General features: G+C 39.9%; 1 protein-coding gene across 2 annotated transcripts in view; it reads right to left on the bottom strand.

Moving 5' to 3' along the window:
- Positions 1-18,946, bottom strand: part of LOC139745351 (alpha-N-acetylgalactosaminide alpha-2,6-sialyltransferase 3-like) — a 44,467-nt gene extending 25,521 nt beyond the window's left edge. For both annotated transcript variants that reach the window (XR_011711886.1, XM_071655746.1), the window contains exons 1-3: positions 18,866-18,946; positions 7,234-7,326; positions 1,443-1,700 (exon numbers count right to left, since the gene is read on the bottom strand). Coding sequence is in view for 1 of the 2 variants with exons in the window: in XM_071655746.1 (XP_071511847.1) it covers positions 1,443-1,700; positions 7,234-7,326; positions 18,866-18,880 (366 nt within the window). In the remaining variant the exon portion in view is untranslated. The remainder of the gene's footprint in view (positions 1-1,442; positions 1,701-7,233; positions 7,327-18,865) is intronic.
- Positions 18,947-20,644: the final 1,698 nt, after the last annotated feature.

The following is a 20,644-nucleotide window of genomic DNA, read 5'->3' as shown; positions in this document are numbered from 1 at the left end:
TATTGATCATCACGCAATGTTTTACCTCCCCACAATGGTGAACGGGAGGGCCCTTCTTGAATAAAAGTCATGTGCTACAATAAAAATTATTCTACACTTTTAATCTCAAAATACATTGTAGTCATACCAACACATCATCTTGGAAAAAAAAAGTCAGCAAGCTAAGTTTCTTGGTAGACCCGTTCACTGCATTACAAGTAAGATCAAAGTGGTGGGAAATAAATTTAGAGTCCTCCTGAGAACTATCTTTGGGTTTAACCATGAGCTCACAGTTTACTTGACATCAGGAACTAATTCCATGCAAGTTCAGCTTCAATTCACATGAATTCATTTATACAGCCTTTTAATTAGAGCTACTGTACAGTACATGGCCCGATCCTGCGCTTATACCACATCTGAACTATTAAACTAGAAGTTGATTTTGAGGTTTCTGCTTATTGTGCAATCACTTTAGCTGCCATATGAGCATGGTCCACTTAGTAAAACACACTTATCTTGACTGCGAACAGAAGTACTGTACAAGCTGAAATTTTCGCATACAGATATTTTCGCGAATTGCTACTTGGAGGACATTTTCACGTGTTGTTAATTTCGCGGTTGCGAGGGTCTATCTGAGCGTAGTTATTTGCGCGTTGTTATTTTCCCGGTTCAAAGGCGATTCGCGAAATTCGTGAAAATAAAACCACCGCAAAAATTTTAGCTCTGTACAGTATGACTTTCCACCCTCTGCAGAAAGTAACTATTTTGAAATCAATGAAACACACAAATCCCTACTCCAAATAACATTCAGTTACAATGTAACAGCAGTGGAATTGAAGGCAGGAAATAATATTTCAGCTAAATTTTGGTGACCTCTAACACAATCTTTGATCTTTTATCCATCATTCCAGGCAATTAATTCTTTATTCATGTCTATCCTTCTTCACAAATGTTACTACAAATGGACATTCTAACTGCAAGTAATATTGCAAGGATGACATGATCTTGATTGATTTGTTATCACCAATACCATGTTCTAACAAGTAATCTTATTGTAAACTATTTCTACCTTGCTTCCCAAATTAAACTTTAGCTACATACCTGGTCCGGGTACAGAGAAAATCCATCAAGCAGTTTTCTGCAACTTGCTATAACCTTGAACAATCGTATGAGATGTGAGACAGACAGACAGACATATAACATGAACATAATGCCTCAAGCACTCTTGAGGGCAGAGGTGATAAACTTGAGTCACAACGATTTTATTGTCACTATGTTAAACATGCATTCTGCATTGTCTGAAGCTGCCATGCAAGCAATTTCTTATCGTTCAAGGGAAACTGATTCAAATAATGCACAGTAATTTTTTCCCCTTTTTGACAAAAATATTTTTTCAGAGTCCAAGATATTGTATTATCTGCCAAAATGTATCTGATCTAGGCACACACCAAAAAACCACTCACTTCTCCTGTGCGCATCGAGCGATAATAATGTTGGAATCGAGCTGGATTTCCAGGCTTAGGAAGACTTTGGTAAAGTTGGAGTGAATCAGAGTCTGGATGAACATCATTCTTCCTGATGACTATGACATCTTTGCCTTGGATGCCAGCCCTATGGCGGGCACTACCTGTTGACACATCTGACGTGTAGAGATATGACAGGAACATGAAGCTCATGAGAATGGTGTAGATAACGAGGAAGAAGACTGCTGACTGCTTTCCCTGCAATGGAAAAAAAAAGAAACACAAGAATTGTTAAAATATGCATTCAAAGTGATTATCATTTTGTGTGTGTTATTTTACGCAAAACAAATTATTTCCCTCTCCATCCTCCCCCTCCCAAACAAAGTCCTAGAATCACACAAAACAAAAAGGTACAGTGCTCATACTCTAATGTAACTAGCTAAAATTATTTGCATTTGACAGGTGGGGGCTGCAGTAATTAAGAAAAGGTTGAGGTATATTGATGATAAAGTCTGACATTACCCATAGGGATCAAGAAATTCTTGCAGCTGAAACCCTTTTTGAAAGAGAGGGGGATTTCTTCCAATAGAAATTGCAAACATGACCTCATATCCCTGACTGTGAAAGGCTGAAACATACCAGTACAGAGTTACTCAGCCGGTTGTGACCGGGACGAGTAGCGATAGCGCAGGGCTGCACACTAACCTATTTTTTCTGCCGGTCCAACCTGTCTCTGGCGGACCGGTAAATGCCCCGTTTTACCATTTTTTGCCGGTCCGAACAGAAAATTTACCGGTCAACAACAACAACCTAAAAAAAGATTAAATGACTTGCAAACTTATTTTCTTGTTTTTTATGGACGTACCCCCCCCCCCATGTACATTTTACAGATTAATTTTTTTTTTAACTTGCATTATTTATTGCACAAAAAAATTTAAAAAAGATAGGAAAAAATAGAATGTTTGTGTGTGAATTACAGTGTAAAATGATAATGAACAAAATCAGATTATATCAAATGCGTTTGTGACTTTTTCTAAACATCGGCACACGAACTTGCTGCGTAACCTGCTCTTGGTGGTCAGTTGGATTGCGACGATTTAATGAGTTATTTCAGCTGTGATATTTTCTGATGCACGCGCTACTAGGGGTTCTTTATTTTTCTCCCGATAATCTATTCGCATTTGTGCATGCGTTCTTGAAAGGTTCACGACATGCAGGGCCGAATTCGCGATCCTTTTTGCGCCCATTTCCACCTCAAATATTAGCGGGATTGTGACGATTTCATTAATTACTTCGGCTGTAGTATTTTCTGATGCAAGCGCCAAAAGAGGTTGAAAATGTGTCCTTTATTTTTTCCCAACAAACTCTTCGAATTTTGTAAGTGCGTTCTTAAAAAGATGCACCACATGACCGAATTCATGATACTTTTTTCGCCTATTTCTACCTCAAATATCAGCGGGATTGGGATGATTTCATAAATTACTTTGGCAGTAATCTTTTATGATGCACGCGCCAAAAGGGGTTGAAAACGTGTCCTTTATTTTTTTCCTAATAAACTCTTCGAATTTCGTAAGTGCGTTCTTACAGATGTTCCACACAGCCGAATTCATGATACTTTTTGCGCCCTATTTCTACCTCAAATATCAGCGGAATTGTGGCGATTTCACGTATTACTTCGGATGTAACTTTTTGTGATGCACGCACCGGCAAGAATGGTTGAAAATGCGTTCTTTATTTTTCTCCCCATAATCTCTTCGCATTCCGTACAAGCGTTCTACGACACGGCCGAATTCACGATCATTTTTGCGCCTATTTCTACTTCAAATATCAGCGGGATTGCGATGATTTCATGAATAACTTCGGCAGTAATCTTTTATGATAAACGCGCCAAAATGGGTTGAAAATGTGTCCATTATTTTTCCCGGATAAACTCTTCGCATTTCGTAATGCGTTCTAAACAGATATACGACACGGCCAAAAATCATGATTCTTTTTGCGCCTATTGTTTCCTCAAACTTCAACGGGATTGCGATGATTTCATGAATTATTATTAGGCCGTAATCTTTATGATGCACGGGCCAAAAGGGGTTGAAAATGTGTCCTGTATTTTTCTTTCAATAATCTCTTCGCATTTCGTACATGCGTATACGACACGGCCGAATTCACGATCCTTTTATCGCCTATTTCTACATTAAATATCAGACTAATTGTGGCAATTCCATGAATTACTTCAGATGTAATCTTTTGTGATGCACGCACCAGCTATAATGGTTGAAAATGCGTTCTTTATTTTTCTCCCCATAATCTCTTCGCATTCCGTACATGCGTTCTTGAAAGGTATATATACGACATGGCCGAATTCACGATCCTTTTTGCGCCTATTTCTACCTCAAATATCAGCGGGATTGCGATGAGTTCATGTATGACTTCGGATGCAATCTTTTATGATACACGCGCCAAAAGGGGTTGAAAATGTGTCCTTTATTTTTCCCCGATAAACTCTTCGCATTTTGTAAATGCGTTCTTAAAAGATACACGACACGGCGAAAAATCATGATTCTTTTGCGCCTATCGTTTCCTCAAACTTCAACGGGATTGAGATGATTTTATGTACTATCACTCGGCTCTATAATCTTTATGATGCACGGGCCAAAAGGGGTTGAAAATGTGTGCTGCATTTTTCACCCAATAATCACTTCGCATTGCGTACATGCCTATACGTCACGGCCGAATTCACGGTCCTTTTAGCGCCTATTTCTACATCAAATATCAGCGGGATTGCGATATGTCATTAATTATTTCGGCTGTAATCTTTTGTGATACATTCATCAGAAGGGTTGAAAATGCGTTCTTTATTTTTCTCCCGATATTTCTTCGTATTTGGCATTTTCAAACTTATACATTGCATGCAGGGCCGAATTCGATATTCTTTTTGCGTCTATTATTGTTTACTCAAATTCCAACGGGATTGTGAAATTTTCATGAATTACTATTCGGCTGTAATTTATATGATGCAAGCGCCAAAAGGGGTGAAAATGTGTCCTTTATTTTCTCCCGCTAATCTTTTCCCATTTCGTACATGCGTTCTTATCTACAAGGTATACGACACGGCCGAATTCACGATCCTTTTTGCGCCTATTTCTACCTCAAATATCAGCGAGATTGTGGCGATTTCATGAATTACTTCGGATGTAATCTTTTGTAATACACGCACCAGAAGGGTAAAAATGTCTTTTTTATTTTTCTCCCGATAATCTCGTCGCATTTGTGTATGCGTTTTTGATAACCAAGACGGCATGCAGGACTTAATTCAAGATCCTTTTTTTTTTTTGCGCCTATTAGGCCCTATTTCCTCAAATTTCAACGGGATTGCGTTGATTTCATGAATTGTTATTCGGCTGTAATCGTTTATGATGCACTCACCAAAATATGTCCTTTATTTTTTTTTTCTTTTTCTCCTCTATAATCTCTTCGCATTTCGTACATTATCTTTTGGAAGATACGACGCGGCCGGTCGAATTCATGATCCTTTTTGGGACGATTTCTACCTGAAATATGTAAGCGGGACTGCCATGATTTCATGATTTTTTTTTTTCTCCCTAGTATTATCTCTTCACATTTTGTGCATGCGTTCTTAAAAAGTACACGGAAGGGCCGATTTCGTGATCCTTTTTGCGCCTATCTTCGTTATGAGAACATTCTGAGCGAATGAAAATATCAATTTGTGAAATGACTGTGCAAAATGAAAATAAACGCAATCAGATCCATTTACTGTATCGCTGAATATCGAATGTGTTTTTACTTTTTCTAAAAATCGACACAAGTAAATTAGATCTAACATAACTGCCACGCTGCTGCGAAGCCGGGATAGGATCGATCTTGCGTTAAAAAATCATGAGTAAAATGACCCAGTAATGCGTGCGCTTCTTTCAATGCTTCTTGTCTGGCATGACCGCGCCGATCGCAAGCAAACGAGAAGCAGTTACACTGTACATGCTTTGCATCGTTTGCTTTGCATGTATTGCATTGCATGGCAGTGCGTGAGCAGCGCCAAATGCGCAAGCGAGCGCGAATAACTGGTCGACTGCTAGTGCTCAAAACTATGTTTACTGTACAAATTGCACCGGTAGGCATAAACGAAAACTTGCGTAAAACTTGTTGAACAGTGCGATATCTTGCATTCTGTTTCTCCCTGATCGGGGCTGCTCTTTTCCTTTCTACTGACCCCACCAATGCTTTTTTTTTACTGGTCATGTCGGACCGGTAACTTGTGGATGTCCTGAAAAGTTACCGGTCCGACAGTGACTTTTACCGGTCTTTGACCGTCGGACCGGCGCCAGTGTGCAGCCCTGGATAGCGTCATGTGCGCAGTAGAGCTGGATACTTCACCTATGTCACAGAGCCAGGGCATATTTCAAGATTTTTTAGCTTTAAAAAAAACTAAAATAGCTGGCATGTTGAGCTTTCACAAAACACACACAATCTGAATAGTGGTACCCAGGAAAGCATGGCCTTATGCATGTCATAAAGAAAGCAAATTTGATTTTTTTACACAAGGTCACACTATCAATCTCCTTGCTGCTGACATATCAAGGCATGTGTAATACATGTTGTATTTCCACACGGTGTCACCACATCAGCCTTGGCTACACACAATACCTGGTGTTCAGCTGTGAGCCTTTGATATTATCTAGTCAACATTATCTGCCAATCTAAAAGCCGCCAAAAGCGTTTCTTTTCCTGTGGCAAAAATCTCTGTCAGGTCTATCATGTTACAATAATGTGTGATTTGGTGTGTGTGTGTGTGTGTGTGTGTGTGAGTGCGCAAGTGTGCTGCTTGCTGTTGTACTTTGGGCACTGTTCTTTCTTTTTCCAAGTATATTCAAGGAAAAGATAGGGTATTCTGTGTTCTTCTCCATACTGCCAACATCTACAATGTACATTAACATCCAATCCCATACACTCCGTGTCAATTCTAAAGTTTGTTGACCCAACTGACAAACAATAGCATCAATATGTGTACGTATGCACCACTGGAGTGTATCACGTTAGTGGGCGTGTTACTCATTCTGAACTCTGTCTTTGGATACTGGCCTGAATTTCTCTTCATATTCATGCCAGTTTCACTTTTTATCTGAAGTTAACACATTTTTCTACACGTTTTAGAAGCACAAATATGAAGAGAAGTAAACACTATAAAGTCCACTTATCTACTGTGTAATCAAGGACTGAAAGATACAATAAGGCAAGACTGGCCAGTGTTAGATTTATCTCTTTCTTTACAGTCAGACAAGTTTTTGTTGCATTTGAGACAGTAACACTTACAATGTACATGTACAGCCTATTTTCACTGCCACTTAGGCCTAAGGGTTGGGCAAATTATTTAAAGAGAAAGACTCAGGTAAAAATCAATCTGTGCAATAGGGAACATTTGTTTGTTTTAATTTCCAAAGTGACAAGTTGGCTGGATAGCCATTATTTGCACTACTGTAGCTGGTCTTCCATGGGACCCAGTTGTGATTACTTTTCATAGGGCAGACAACTTTCCCAATTAGGTACCCCGCTCTTTGCGATGAATGAATGAATGAATGAATGAATGAGTGAGTAAATGAATGAATGAATGAATGAATGAATGAATGAATGAATGAATGAAGTGGGATCTTTCAGTGGGTTGTAACTTTCTTACACACAGGGGCCTTTCCTTTAAATGTCCTATCCTAGGGACAAACTGACCAAGGTACAAGTTGGCAACTCTGCTATAGTAGACCAGGAGAAGAGAGTGGCTCCTTACCAGAAAGCACCGTACTGGATAATGGCAAGGGTGATGATGGTCATCCATGTTGACTGAAGTGGTGTCAGCTTCGTTGATGCCTGAGGGACATCCCTTTAAAAAGGAGATTAATAGAAGGAAGCAAGTTAGATATGTATGCAGACATTATAGAAAGCAGCCTCCAATGAATGTGCACAACATACTGTATCATGGTACTACGATGAATACGATAAAGTGGATCTCCCTGCAATACATAACATGTGATATGAATTCTTCATGAACATTGGACTGTTTTACAAAAAAAAAAGAAACAAAAAAAAGCTTGTTTTCCACCGCAATGAGAAACAATATATGTTTTTGTAAGTTTGTATACTGATGTGAAAGAATGTGTATGATAATAGAGCAACTTTATTCATGGTGTATAACTCTTGGAAAGTACACAAGTTAGAATTTTACAACTGATCAATGAATGTGCCAATTACAAGATACAGTGGAAACTATTCATTTCCCAAACCTGTATTATACTGGCCAATCCTACTTTGGTCCACTTTATGTACTGATATTCAGGTTGACCTTATAAAACTGGAAAAGTTTGGAAATTTGTTGAGACTGACAAATTATGTGATACGCTTGTATACATGACTGGAGACAATTATATTCTACCATGCACTTTTTTAAAGTTTCAATGGAGAACAGATTTGGAGAAGAAAAAAAAAATGCCTACAACTGTATATCTCACGAACAATAAGCCACACAGGTTCTGCCCATACGTGTACATAACACAGATTACACAAAATCTCTCTAAATTGACGCATAACTTCCAATTTCGACTAAATTTATAACATGATTCAGATATTCAAAAATTAGAAAGCACATTACAAAAGCAGAAAGTGTCAGCTGCAACATAATGCGTTGGAGCTTTACCGTCCGTATGTCCCCCCACAAAACAAAAACAAAACAAAACAAAAAACAGTGGTACCCTTCACCACAAAAACTTTAAAAATAGAGAATCGATGCAAATACAATTTCAGGGGATGAAACTATACCTCATTGTCCACATCTTAAAGAAAATCCCATTTGATTTGCTTCCGTGGTCAAAGAGAAATGAGGAATTTTGTAGAGCATGTCAGGAATCTCTTCCCTTCAAGTTCTGTCTATTGTGTTCACACATTAATATGCAGTTCCAAGAGCATCGAAGTGCTAAACTTGGAAGAATCAGACTCATGATATGCTTTACAACAATCCACATTTCTCTGTGACCACTTAACCAAATTGAATAGGGTTTTCTGCAAAATAGAGCTACAGACTGTAAGATGTTATATTTCAAAACCCTGAAGCAACATTTTAGAAGGTGCAATCATAGTGGGTGTTGTCAATGCAAAAATCCAATTAATTTGTTTTTGGGGGGCATACTGTTTAGCATTTTTATATCAATGTGTTGGAGAAAATCATCCAAGGATGCAAGAGCTGCTGCTCAATGAATAAAGTCATGTCAAGTAGTATTTTGAAAAAAATATACTATAGCTATAGAGATAACACTTGACATGCATCTTTAGGTGATGTGTACACCTGTGGTGTGAGCTTTGTGGTCACAGCTGAAAGCTGTGGAAAGTTATTGAGAGCACATAACAAATACAATGAACAATATCAGGAAAAGTTCATATATTCATATTTTGACTTTGATCTTGTCAGAATTTATGAATCTATTCAAAGTTGACTGGCATCTTTAGGAGATGTACAAACAGGGCTGTATGATGTCAGATAGGTGGTTATGGCTCAAAGCTGTGGATAGTGATTGAGAGTGTACATTGTACTGCAAGTGCAGTGCTTTAAAGCATGCTGAAAATGGTTATAGTTTGCTGTGGTCTACATGGGTAGAATCAAATTACAGTACAGAGTAATCAGGGGCAATCAGTGAAAAACCCATTGCACAATTGTGCTCAGCATGATCAAAAGTGAAAAGACACCAACAAGACACACACATACACACAAAAACATCCCATGTTTATCTGAAATTCGGATCATATTGTGCCAACTCCTCAATTGCACTTACATACGAAAATCATGACTGTTCTTTTTTAATAACGTATGCATGAACATAGAGTTGACATATGTACAAGGTTGTATGCATGTTAGATGGCCTGACAGTGTGCTATCACTGACGTACCACCATGTACTGTAGAGTGCAACTGTTTTGGCAGACTATTCAAAGACTCGTGTGCCATTTTGGCAGACTCTAAATTGTTAAGTTTGTTGATGACTGAGTAATAGCAGGGGTCGCACTTAACTTTTTTTTAAACTAGCCAGGCGGACTACTTAGAATCAATTTTGACACTGAAGCAATATTTTGGCTAGCCAGACGGACTAGTTACTTCAGAATCTTATGATTTTTAGCTAGTCTGACATGATTTTGGGTGGCCAGTGGCCAGCGGACCATCGCCAATTTCAAACCCTGAATAGTGGCAGTTCTGACACACAGACACCTACTGTACGAGCTGAAATTTTCGTTGTGGTTTTATATTTGCGAATTTCGCGAATCACCTTTGAAACGCGAAAATAACAACACACGAAAATAACAACGCACGAATAACTAAGTTCAGGTAGACCCTCGCAACCGCGAAATTAACAACACACGAAAATTTCCTCCAAGTAGCAATTCAAGAAAATATCTGTACGCGAAAATTTCAGCTCGTACAATGCATACAGTATGGGACTGCTCCCATTATTCTACAGGTTGTACCTTGGGATTTGAGAGTGATGAATAAACTTTACTCCACACAGGTCTGAGCATGGACCTTGTTGATTTGGTTGCAGATTTTAGAATCGTAGAACTGTAAAAGTGGAAATTTTCGTGGTGTTGAAATTTTTGCGCATTTTGTGCAAATAGAAACTAGCGCAAAAATAAAAGCATGCGAATATTTTTGCATGCCATACGTTCCTGTGCATGATGTCTTGATCTTAAAAACACGCGAAACTCTTCTGACACGGTCAAGCGCGAAAAATTAGTCGCACGAAAATATCCACTTTTACAGTAGCAGTAAGGTGAATAAAGTACTGTACGAGCTGAAATTTTCGTGTACAGATATTTTCGCGAATTGCTACTCGAGGGTCGCACACATTTTTTTTTTTTTTTTTTTTTTTTTTTTGTTATTTTCACAGTTCAAATGTTATTCACGAAATTCGCGAAAATAAAACCACCACTAAAATTTCAGCTCGTACAGTACTTGGTCTGATCAAAAGGACTTTTACAAATGTGACAAGGGAAGTGTTTGTCCTCCTGTGTAAGGCCCTTGTTAGACCACTCTTGGAATGGAATGCTCTTGTGTATGGAACGAGCTTTGAAAGAGTGATGCAGAAAAGCTTGAATCAGTTCAGAGGAGAGCAACAAAGTTGGTATCAGAAGTTAAATCGTTGTCATATCCTGAGAGACTCAAATATTTGGGGATTCCATTCCTAGAGTATCGACATGAACGTCCAGCGCCCTGTTGCATAAAACCCTTATCGCTGGACTTACCGCTCCTTTCTAGCAGTAAGTCTTGAAATTAGCGGTAAATTTTATAATCCTTGATGCTGATTGGCTGTGACGCCTAATTTTGACGGTAGCTACCATTGAAATTCAACGGTAAGTTTTATGCAACAGGCCCCAGATATGATTCAAGTATTCAATAGTTTGCATGATATGGAAGACTTTGATTCAGCTGTTCTCTTTGACCCCGTTTACAGTGCGAGGTGAGGCCGCGGCCGAGTCTACCTTCATTTCAGTGTAAACGCGCAACAGGCCAAATGTGAGGCCAAAATTGGCCTCGCATTTGGCCTCGCTCTGGAGGTGGTCTCGGCCGCGGCCGAGCCGCGGCCGAGCCCGGCCTTTTCTTAGTGTAAACACAAACTTCTGGCTTCCAAACCCTCTGCATGTATCTTTTGCTATTCAGGATATTAACCCCTCAACGTCGAAAACTAGTATCGTTTAAGGTGGTTTTGTCCTGCAAAGGATTTTTTCCTTCGGCAAAGGCCTTTGCCCGTACGGCGGCGACAAAGTCGCCGCGGAATTCAGTTGGCAAAGGGTCTGAAAACCAGACATTACCAAATTGCGTTTGTTTACAAGCAGAGCACCACTACGACAAAATATTGAAAGATTTGAATCAAAAGCGCGGCCGAGCCCAGCAGTGTAAACGGACAAAATTGCGGGGCTCGGCCTCGCAATTGAGGGTGGGCTCGGCCGCGGCTCGGCCGCGGCTCGGCCCAGCCCCGCACTGTAAACGGGGTCTAAGTCATCAATGATCAATTTACACGGTGTCATACAATATACATCATGTAAGTTTAAGTTTCAAGTATAAACGAAGGTGTCAAACTAGTAAAAAGTTGAACTCTTTCAGTCAGAGAGTAGTAAATACAATTTTACTTGGAATAGCCTTTGTGCAGAAGCTGTCGAGGCAACATCAGTGAATAGCTTCAAGTGTAAGCTCAGTGATCACTGGAAGCAGAGACACAACAAATAATCCAGGTTGCATAAACTAACCATCCCACGGATACATCACATGGATCTCCTCAAGCTCAGGATTGAAACCTTTGAATGGCCCTCTACAAGTTTTCAACTTACTGGGCATCATCGTAGGTAATTCAGGGAAAAGGACAAGACACATTGAAGGGTTATCTAAACAGGTTTGATCACTTCGGAGTCTGACGATTTTGACACAGGGAAACTTGGAGTACCGTACCAATATGTACCTACGTTGTATGGAGGGGCGGATCCAGAAATTCCGTAAAAGGGAGGCACCTTTACAAATTTATAGGGGCACACCCTCCTCCCCCCCCCCATTTTTTCTTTTCATTCCTTTTGTTTTAACAAAACATAAAGAGGGGGCATGCGCCCGGAGCGCCAACCTCTGGATCTGTCACTGATATGTGTGCAGTGTAGTACAATTCAGAGTGCAAAAGCATCTAGGGCACACGCACATACCCACAGTAATAGATGACCACCTACATGCATGCATATTTTGACTGGGCGGATGCCGCTCAGGGGCCAGCAACATACTGACTTATACCCCTTTCAGGTAATCGTGGATGCGGATAATAGGAGCAATAAGTCGTAAAATTTTGATTACATTAACGGGAGAGGAGTAAAAAAGTGCGCATTATTTTGATGCTGCTATTATCCGCATTATTGCAGCATGAGGAGTTGATCGAGAATACATGAACGCGTTTTACGACTTATGCGCACTGACATTCCACAGTTCGGTCAAAGGTCACTCGATTTCCCGCACAACCGCTGATTGCTGAGCTTGAGCGAGAGCTGTGCATACACGTGAGTATATCATCGGAAACATTACGTCATTATAGAGGCGTGCGCAGTAACCATGACAAATACTCCCGTCTTTCGCACCGTTATATGAATGGGCGCTCGTAAAAGTAGTGCGCACTTCATGGGATATATGAACGCGATTTTGATTACTCTATCCGCATTATTTGGATGCAGATAATTGAACCGCGATTACCTGAAAGGGGTATTACACTCATTGTGCACAAGACTCTCCACACAGCGTCAACCCTGTGCGTAAGAGTACACAAATATTGTCCTTTAAGGGTTTATGAAAATAGTTTTCATACAAATGTTTATGAGCGGTGAACTCTGTTATGACAAAGTCCTAGCTGGTAGTAGGGCAAAGTAGCAATAAACTTTCAGAGGAAATGGGGCAAAATCAATTGAGATACAGCTTCTAGATGTTGTCAAGTCAATACATAATTGGGGGAAAAATCACCTCCCATACATGTAAACATATATTTGTAACACGTAAACTTTCATTACAATTTTCAATATTATGCTGACATCATCAAATTAAAACACGATGATGCTGACTTGACAGACAATTGTCCAAAGTATAGCATTATATTGGGAGAATGTTGACAAAAATGACTGAGGTACATGCAAACGAATGTCAAACATCATGTCACTTTTTTTATTTGCGATGACGACGTCACGCTAACTGTCACTGAAATATTGACACTTAAAATGTTCTTGTGAAGATGTTGACCATCGCGGTGAATACTATGTAGGACGACTGGGGAACAAATTAATCACTTGTCTCACGAAGAAAATCGTAGTAAGATGAACGACCTGTTGAGGAAAGGTTAGCTGAACATCGCCGTGACATCACAAACTACAAAATGGAGGCATCTGCAGTAGCAGAACATGCATGGAATGCCGAACTCCAACCTGACTGGGAAGGCGTGAAATACATAGACACAGTGCGACACTGGTACACTCGTAGAGTGAAGGGAGCCATCCATACAACTCAGTAAGGACAGCCTTAACAGAGACGTCAGCATTGAGTTTACCCGAGTCATGGATGCATTGCATTCACACTCACCAACACACAGCGCACAAATCGAAACTGCCGAATCGGACGGCAACGTACGGACGCTGTAGGGCGCACTGCCCAGCCCGCCCCGGGGGACAGCGTGCTGCCAACTAGGTCCACATGAACGCAGCAAACAGCGGACACAGGATGGCACACTGCCCAACCTGGCCCCGGTAGCAGCGTGCCCACTACCACATCCACATACAAGCTATAATTTGCGTGCACGCACCACCGTGTCTTATTGTACCTGACGAAGCTCAGCAGTAGCGAGCAAAACCTAGTACACCTCTCTACGATTTTCTTCGCGAGACAAGTGATTAATTTGTTCCCCAATCGTCATACTTACAATGTTAATCATTTTCTACTTTTGAAATATGCAATAAAAACAGGTGGCTCCCCTGAATTTTGAGCTATGAAGAATAAACACAGGCATTCTGTTTTTCACTAGTATATTTATAGTACATATGTAAACATGCAGGCAGAATTTTAGCTTTATAAGTTCGAAAGTACATACCGTGCATTTCCATGATATTGGTCAATGTTGACCAGAAATCAATGGATATTGGTACTGATTGTATCAGGAATCTATCTTAATTTAAAAAAAGCAAAATAAGTGCATTTTCATGTTGCTGAAAAATGTTGCAAAAAAATTTTTTGATGCATGTGTCATGTATCAAATTAGCATAATGCAAGAAGAAAGGCATGACAGGAATTTTTTATTCATGTCTAGTGAAAATGAGAAAGAAATAGCTTTTAAAAAAAATACAAATTCATAAAATTCTATCGACATGATGATGACTAATTGCCCTACATCAACGTATATACGCACTGAATTGATTGATCAGTGTCTTAGCAGTACTAGTAGCCATGATACAAAATCATGGGCGTACATACTTGAGCTGACTGTACACAGTGCTCAAAGAGAGCTCATTGCAAAATATTGTGTACTCCGTGCTTATGATGTGCACTCAAATTTCAAGTTGTGGACCACCCTTCTTCAGCATACCGTGGCATCGCACCTGATGGATGAAGGAGGCCTATAAATACAACTGTATGCACATACAGCTGTAACTGCTGTGGCTAGCTACGATGTTAAACATGGCAAGTGCCATAATGCAATTGCCCATTCGCGTACAAGAAATTGTACAAGAAATTGTACGCGAATGGGAGATAACAGATTTTAAAAAAGAGATATAACAGATAAAATGAGATATTAAAAGGGTAAAAATTTATGGCAAAAAAGAAACGCGCCATAAAAACTTAACATTGGTCCCTTACAGTTTGTTGACCCCTCCCTGCCTGTGACCTTTGACCTTGTGGTGACCATCCACTCCCCAAGGGACATCTACCATCCAAGTCTGGTCACAAACGGACCTATGGATCAAAAGTTATGACCCATAATAGAAACGCACTCTGGGGCTCTAAAAACTGCTTGTGACCTTTGACATCCAACCCCAAGCACCTTCTGGGCTCTAGCAAACGTCCAAGTTGTTGACGCGCTAGCTAGATGTGACCTTTGACCTTGTAGTGACCATCCACTCCCCAAGGGACATCTACCATCCAAGTTTAGTCACAAACGGATGATCAAAAGTTATCACTCATAAACGCGCCATAAAAACTTAACATTGGGCTCTAAAAGTTCGTTGACCCATGCTTGTGACCATTGACCTTGTGGTGACCATCCACTCCCCAAGGGACATCTACCATCCAAGTTTAGTCACAAACGGACCTATGGATCAAAAGTTATGACCCATAATAGAAACGTGCCATAAAAACTTAACATTGGGCTCTAAAAGTTTGTTGACCCATGCTTGTGACCATTGACCTTGTGGTGACCATCCACTCCCCAAGGGACATATACCACCCAAGTTTGGTCACAAATGGAGTTATGGATCAAAAGTTTTGACCCATACTGTAAACGCGGAAATTTTCGCGGTACATTAATTTTCGCGGATTTCGCGCTACGTTCGGCTAGCGCGAATTCAAAAACGCGCGAATATATCTTCACAATTTTCTATGCACATTTTGAACGGGATGAATTGTGTGCGCTTCATCGATGATACTGCTGCGTAGTACAATGTACAGGCATGTTTACGCTACTAGTACTGTGCGAAGAGACGATAGATTGCTGTGTACTGTAGCATGCATGTGCGCACCGCACGCACCGATGCTACATTCCCCCGTGACTACGGTACTACATTCACAGCTGTACTACGTATTTGAGTGCTTGTACTCGCAGTCGAGCCGCTCGCTACGTCGTTTGTCGTACGCTGGCATAGCAAGATATGTAGCAGAGGCTTTGGATGAAAGCAGTGAATGTGTACTACAGTAAAGTAACCTGCTGCGGAGCGCGAATTTAAGAACCCGCGAATACGTTTTCGAGCCGCTCAGCGCGAAAAATTAATCGCGCGAAAATATTGACGTTTACAGTAATAGAAACGCACCATAAAAACTTAACATAGGGCCCTATGGAAAGTTCATTGACCCCTGCCTGTGAGCTTTGACCTTGAGGTGACCTTCATATATGGTAAAATGTGAAACTTTTTTGTAGTGTTCCGGACAGACGACGGACGGACGGACGGACAGACGCTTAGTCTCCCCTCACCTCTGGTGGGCTCGACAAAAATGGAAGCTACAATGTATTTTCAGGATCACAGACTTCCTCACACTTTGCACAATGATCATGGCAATTTTCTGTAACACAATGCATGGTGGTTCATGGGATACCACTGTAGTGATGGCACTGATATGTGGCAAAGTGGTTTACAAGGACTGAGGTACCAATTTCTATACATAAATCTGTCTTCTGCGTGTGTGGCTGTATCCAGCGAGTGGAATAGGCTGTTGATACAACAACACATGTGTAGCTGGATCGCAAAGACATGAATGCGTGTGGCTGTAGTTTATACAGTGTACATCCCAAAAATAAATAAGACTTCAAAATAAATCTGAGAAAAATATGCCTTACAGAACAATACCAAAATGACAAAAATCAGGTAAGAAATCAGGAAGATATGACATTTTGAAATTTCACTTTCTTTTGGAAAAAATTTCTCGACCTGTTCTTTCTTGAATATACATATTGTATATTCAAATGAGCGTGCTGACGATACCCTCACAATCTTTCATGAAATTCGGGGGGGGGGGGATTGTTATTTTTAGCTAATACATGTACAATGTTGTGTAATAGTAAAAGCATGGTCTCCCACCAAGGGCAAGATACAGTGTATATTAGAGTTGACATTTTCTCTTTAATTATTTTGGGTGGTTTTAAGGCAAGTTGAATAGGTTCTACAGCTGATCATGAGATTTTTGTCATCTTTGTAGTATATGAAATGAATAGGAAATGTGAGAGTATGACAATGTCAACTTGCTCAATTCGTAAGGGCTGATCAAGAAATGTCTTCCGAAAAACGTGAAATTTCAAAATGCCACTGATATTTGATTCTTCTTTTTTCCTTATCTGATTTTTGTCATTTTTGTATTTTTCTCCAAAGAATATTTTTCTCTTTCTTTTAAAGTTTATTTATTTTGGGGGTGGATTTCCTCTTTAATGGTCCTCATGGCTGATCAATACAATTTCATCATCAGCATGCAATGTACGAGCACCTTGTTGAACCCACAAATGTAAAAATACATCAGCCAATAATGCAGAAAATCGTCCACAAATGTAGAAAGTAGTCATTGCCCACAAATGTAGAAAACACCCACTAATGTAGAAATGACTCCAAAATGTTGCCCACAATGTAGAAACGACAGATGCGTTGATGCTTAAAGGACAAGTTCACCTTCATAAACATAAGGATTGAGAAAATGCAACAATATTAGTAGAACACATCAGTGAAAGTTTGAGGAAAATTGGACATTCGATGCAAAAGTTATGAATTTTTTAAATTTTTGCGTTGGAACCGCTGGATGAGGAGACTACTACAGCTTGTGAGTCATATGCGTACAACAGTATAAAGAAAATATAAAAGAAAATTCAACATATTTTCACTTTTTTCGCATAATAAAAGAGCAATTGACTTGCCTCTTTCTAAGGGCAGGGGGAATAATATTACCCATAACATGTATCGGTAACGAGTCAGGGGAATGTGTACTTTTTTCAAAAGATGGAATGTTGTGAAATTCTCTTTATATTTTCCTTATATTGTTGTACGCATGTGACATCTAAGTTATTCATACACTGCAGTAGTCTTCTCATCCAGCGGGTACTGCACAAAAACTTCAAAAAATCATAACTTTTGAACGGATTGTCCGATTTTCCTCAAAATTTCAATGATGTGTTCTACTAATATTGCTACATTCTCTCAATCCTTATGTTTATGAAGGTGAACTTGTCCTTTAATACTTAATAGACCTACTGCTTATCTAGCAGGGCCACACTTCTTGTAAAATAATGTGGTACAGTAAGTGCGCGTGTGGGTACGGAGGTGTGTGTCTGTGTGTGTCTGTAAACATGTTGCGGGCTTGTCGCGAGTAGGGATTTTCCAGCACGTAGATCAATTTCCTATGCCAGTAAAACTCCCGTATTATGCTTGTACTAATATGTAGAATGCCTGCAGATGACACGCTGTTTGGTGGGGCCGCATTCAAGAGTATTATTCCATGGAAGAAGGCCCCACTGCCATGCTTATGTACCGATGAACGCCACACAGTGAGGTTGAATTCACAAGTATAAACAGGCGAGCCGCCGTACGGACACGCAGTGGAGTGCTGGGGCCTATTTCACGAGTATGCCACATCATCACCTTCATACAGTGAATGCCCTCATTTTCGTACATTTCAGAATTTAGAAGTAGAGAACCTAGACGACTTCAATTTCTTGAATTTTCAAATTGGCATTCCCCGGCCTGGTCGATTGTTGATTTAGTTAAGTTCTCAACGCTACATTCAGACACAGAGTGATGCCTGGTAATGGATGCTGTCGAGTACCAAAGTAGAAGTAATAGAAGCAGAAAGTGCCAGAAGTATGGGTAAGATACAAACTTGTTCATCAACTGCTGATTGTAAAACGTGTTGTATAACTGTTAATACACTAATAGTCAGGAAAACACTGGTCAGGGTGCAGTGGAGTGGTAGTCAGACACAGTATTCAGTATCGTGTGTACAGTATAAACCGTGGCGTTGCTAATGCACATCATCATCATCACTCAGACCGACTGAACAGATCCCACTCACTACTCACTAAGTCTAACGTTAGATTGCTATCAGTGCATGTAGGTTTCTTATCAACTAAAACATACTAGACTATGCATATGCGTATCAAGAAAACACATCGAAAGACAGGGACTTACCTTCTTGGCTGACATAATACTAACAAACCAATCAAATACTGGCACTAGTCTAAATTCGTCAAAACTTAGCGTCGAGAGTTCTTGACATCGCACGCAATGCACGCGCCGACAGTAGTTTCAGTTCACCCGCTGAGAGTAATCACACTATGCATGCAGTGTGAATGCTTGATCAGTGTGGTGATAGTGATGGGCGGCCGCGGGTGGAGATAGTCAGAGACCATGTACTGTGACGTGCGAATATGAATGCATTCGATCAACGTTCAGCTCCTACGACACACACATGACTACGCGACCGCTGTCGATAGCATTACGGTTTCTCGTCCCATTGTTTTGATCGCTTTTGTGTCGGTGACCGATTGGATTTACCAGTTCGGTCTCCATTCCCCGCGGAAGCCAGCGAACTCGTACGCATGTCGCCCATCAGCAATATCGCCCCTTAGCCTTGTTTCGAAAAATACCAACTTTGTGTAAAACATGGACCATACAGTCAGAATAACATATTATTATATTACGATAGTGCTTTTATGAATCACTTGGGGTTCAGTTCGTAACATCAGTGCATATATCAAAGCAAAATATTTAGATACAGATTTGCCCTCAATATAACTCCGCCTTTGCCACCATAGGCCTAAAAAAGAAGAAAAAGCGGCAGGGAATATCACAAAATTTAACGGTCATTCTGATCATTTTATATAGTTCCACAGACATGCTGTCTTGCATGGTCTTGACTTTATAGCCTGAATTTATTGATTCCATTGCATTATACTCAAACACCTATGTTAGCCGTTTGACAAGGCCTTCTCGATGTGGGCCTATGATGGCTATAATGGGCGAGCGAAGTGAGCCGAGCTCGATAACGCAAGGACCTTCTGAGATCCGCTTCACACATTTTATAACATTCATGACCACAATACAAAGAACCCTATACTGAATAACCATAATAATTATTATCAACGAGTTTCGGTATTACACAATTACATTTTACACCACCATACAGCGAGAGGGCCTTGGCAAAAAGCTTATTACATTGGCCTATCTTTACGACGATATGCGAATTTAGAGTGAAATATTCTTGCAAAGAAACAGGGATCAAAGGTTATGAGAACACAAAAAATATGAAAATAACAATTTGGGACATCAACATCCAAAATTTTTGAGAGAAAAACATTGGCTGAGTAACAACATGATATGAAGATTTGAATAACATGATTCATATTGCACCTCTTCTTTTTGTAATTTAATAATCTACCCATTCTTTCTGTGGTATTGGCCAGGAACATAACACAATAATGCTGTGGAGTCCAAAAGTGTATTACACAACAGTATTTTCCAGGGACATTACTCCCGCCCTCTTTGATGATTTATTGCAAGGGAGTCAGTATCACAGAACTGTGGTCAGTATGTTCATTCCATGATCATTTTCATCCATAGTATAACTCCTAAACTTGAGACACGCTGTATGTCCTCATTATTTATCGTAATCCTAATATTGCAGTCAATATCAATATCTGTTACTCAAAACAGTATAAATAAGTATTTTTGATAATACAATATATTTAAAGATACATTGTAATATGAAGTTTTGGTATCTTTACAAAGTTCCCCTGCAGAGTTTGCTTGTCTTATAGTTTGTGCTTCAGGTTGAAGTTATACCTTTCATTACTAACACAATGAGACTTAACACTCGCCCTATCATTTTGCAGGCAAATCACTATCTTTTCCATTTCCTCAATAAGCTTTATATTTAATCTATCAATATCTGTATCAGAAATGAAAATA

The sequence above is a fragment of the Diadema antillarum genome, unplaced genomic scaffold (assembly GCF_040938485.1).
Source record: "Diadema antillarum isolate AM-2024a unplaced genomic scaffold, OU_Dant_1.0 seq00001256_RagTag, whole genome shotgun sequence".
Lineage (NCBI taxonomy): Eukaryota > Metazoa > Echinodermata > Echinoidea > Diadematoida > Diadematidae > Diadema > Diadema antillarum.
This window is presented reverse-complemented; position numbering and strand designations above follow the sequence as displayed.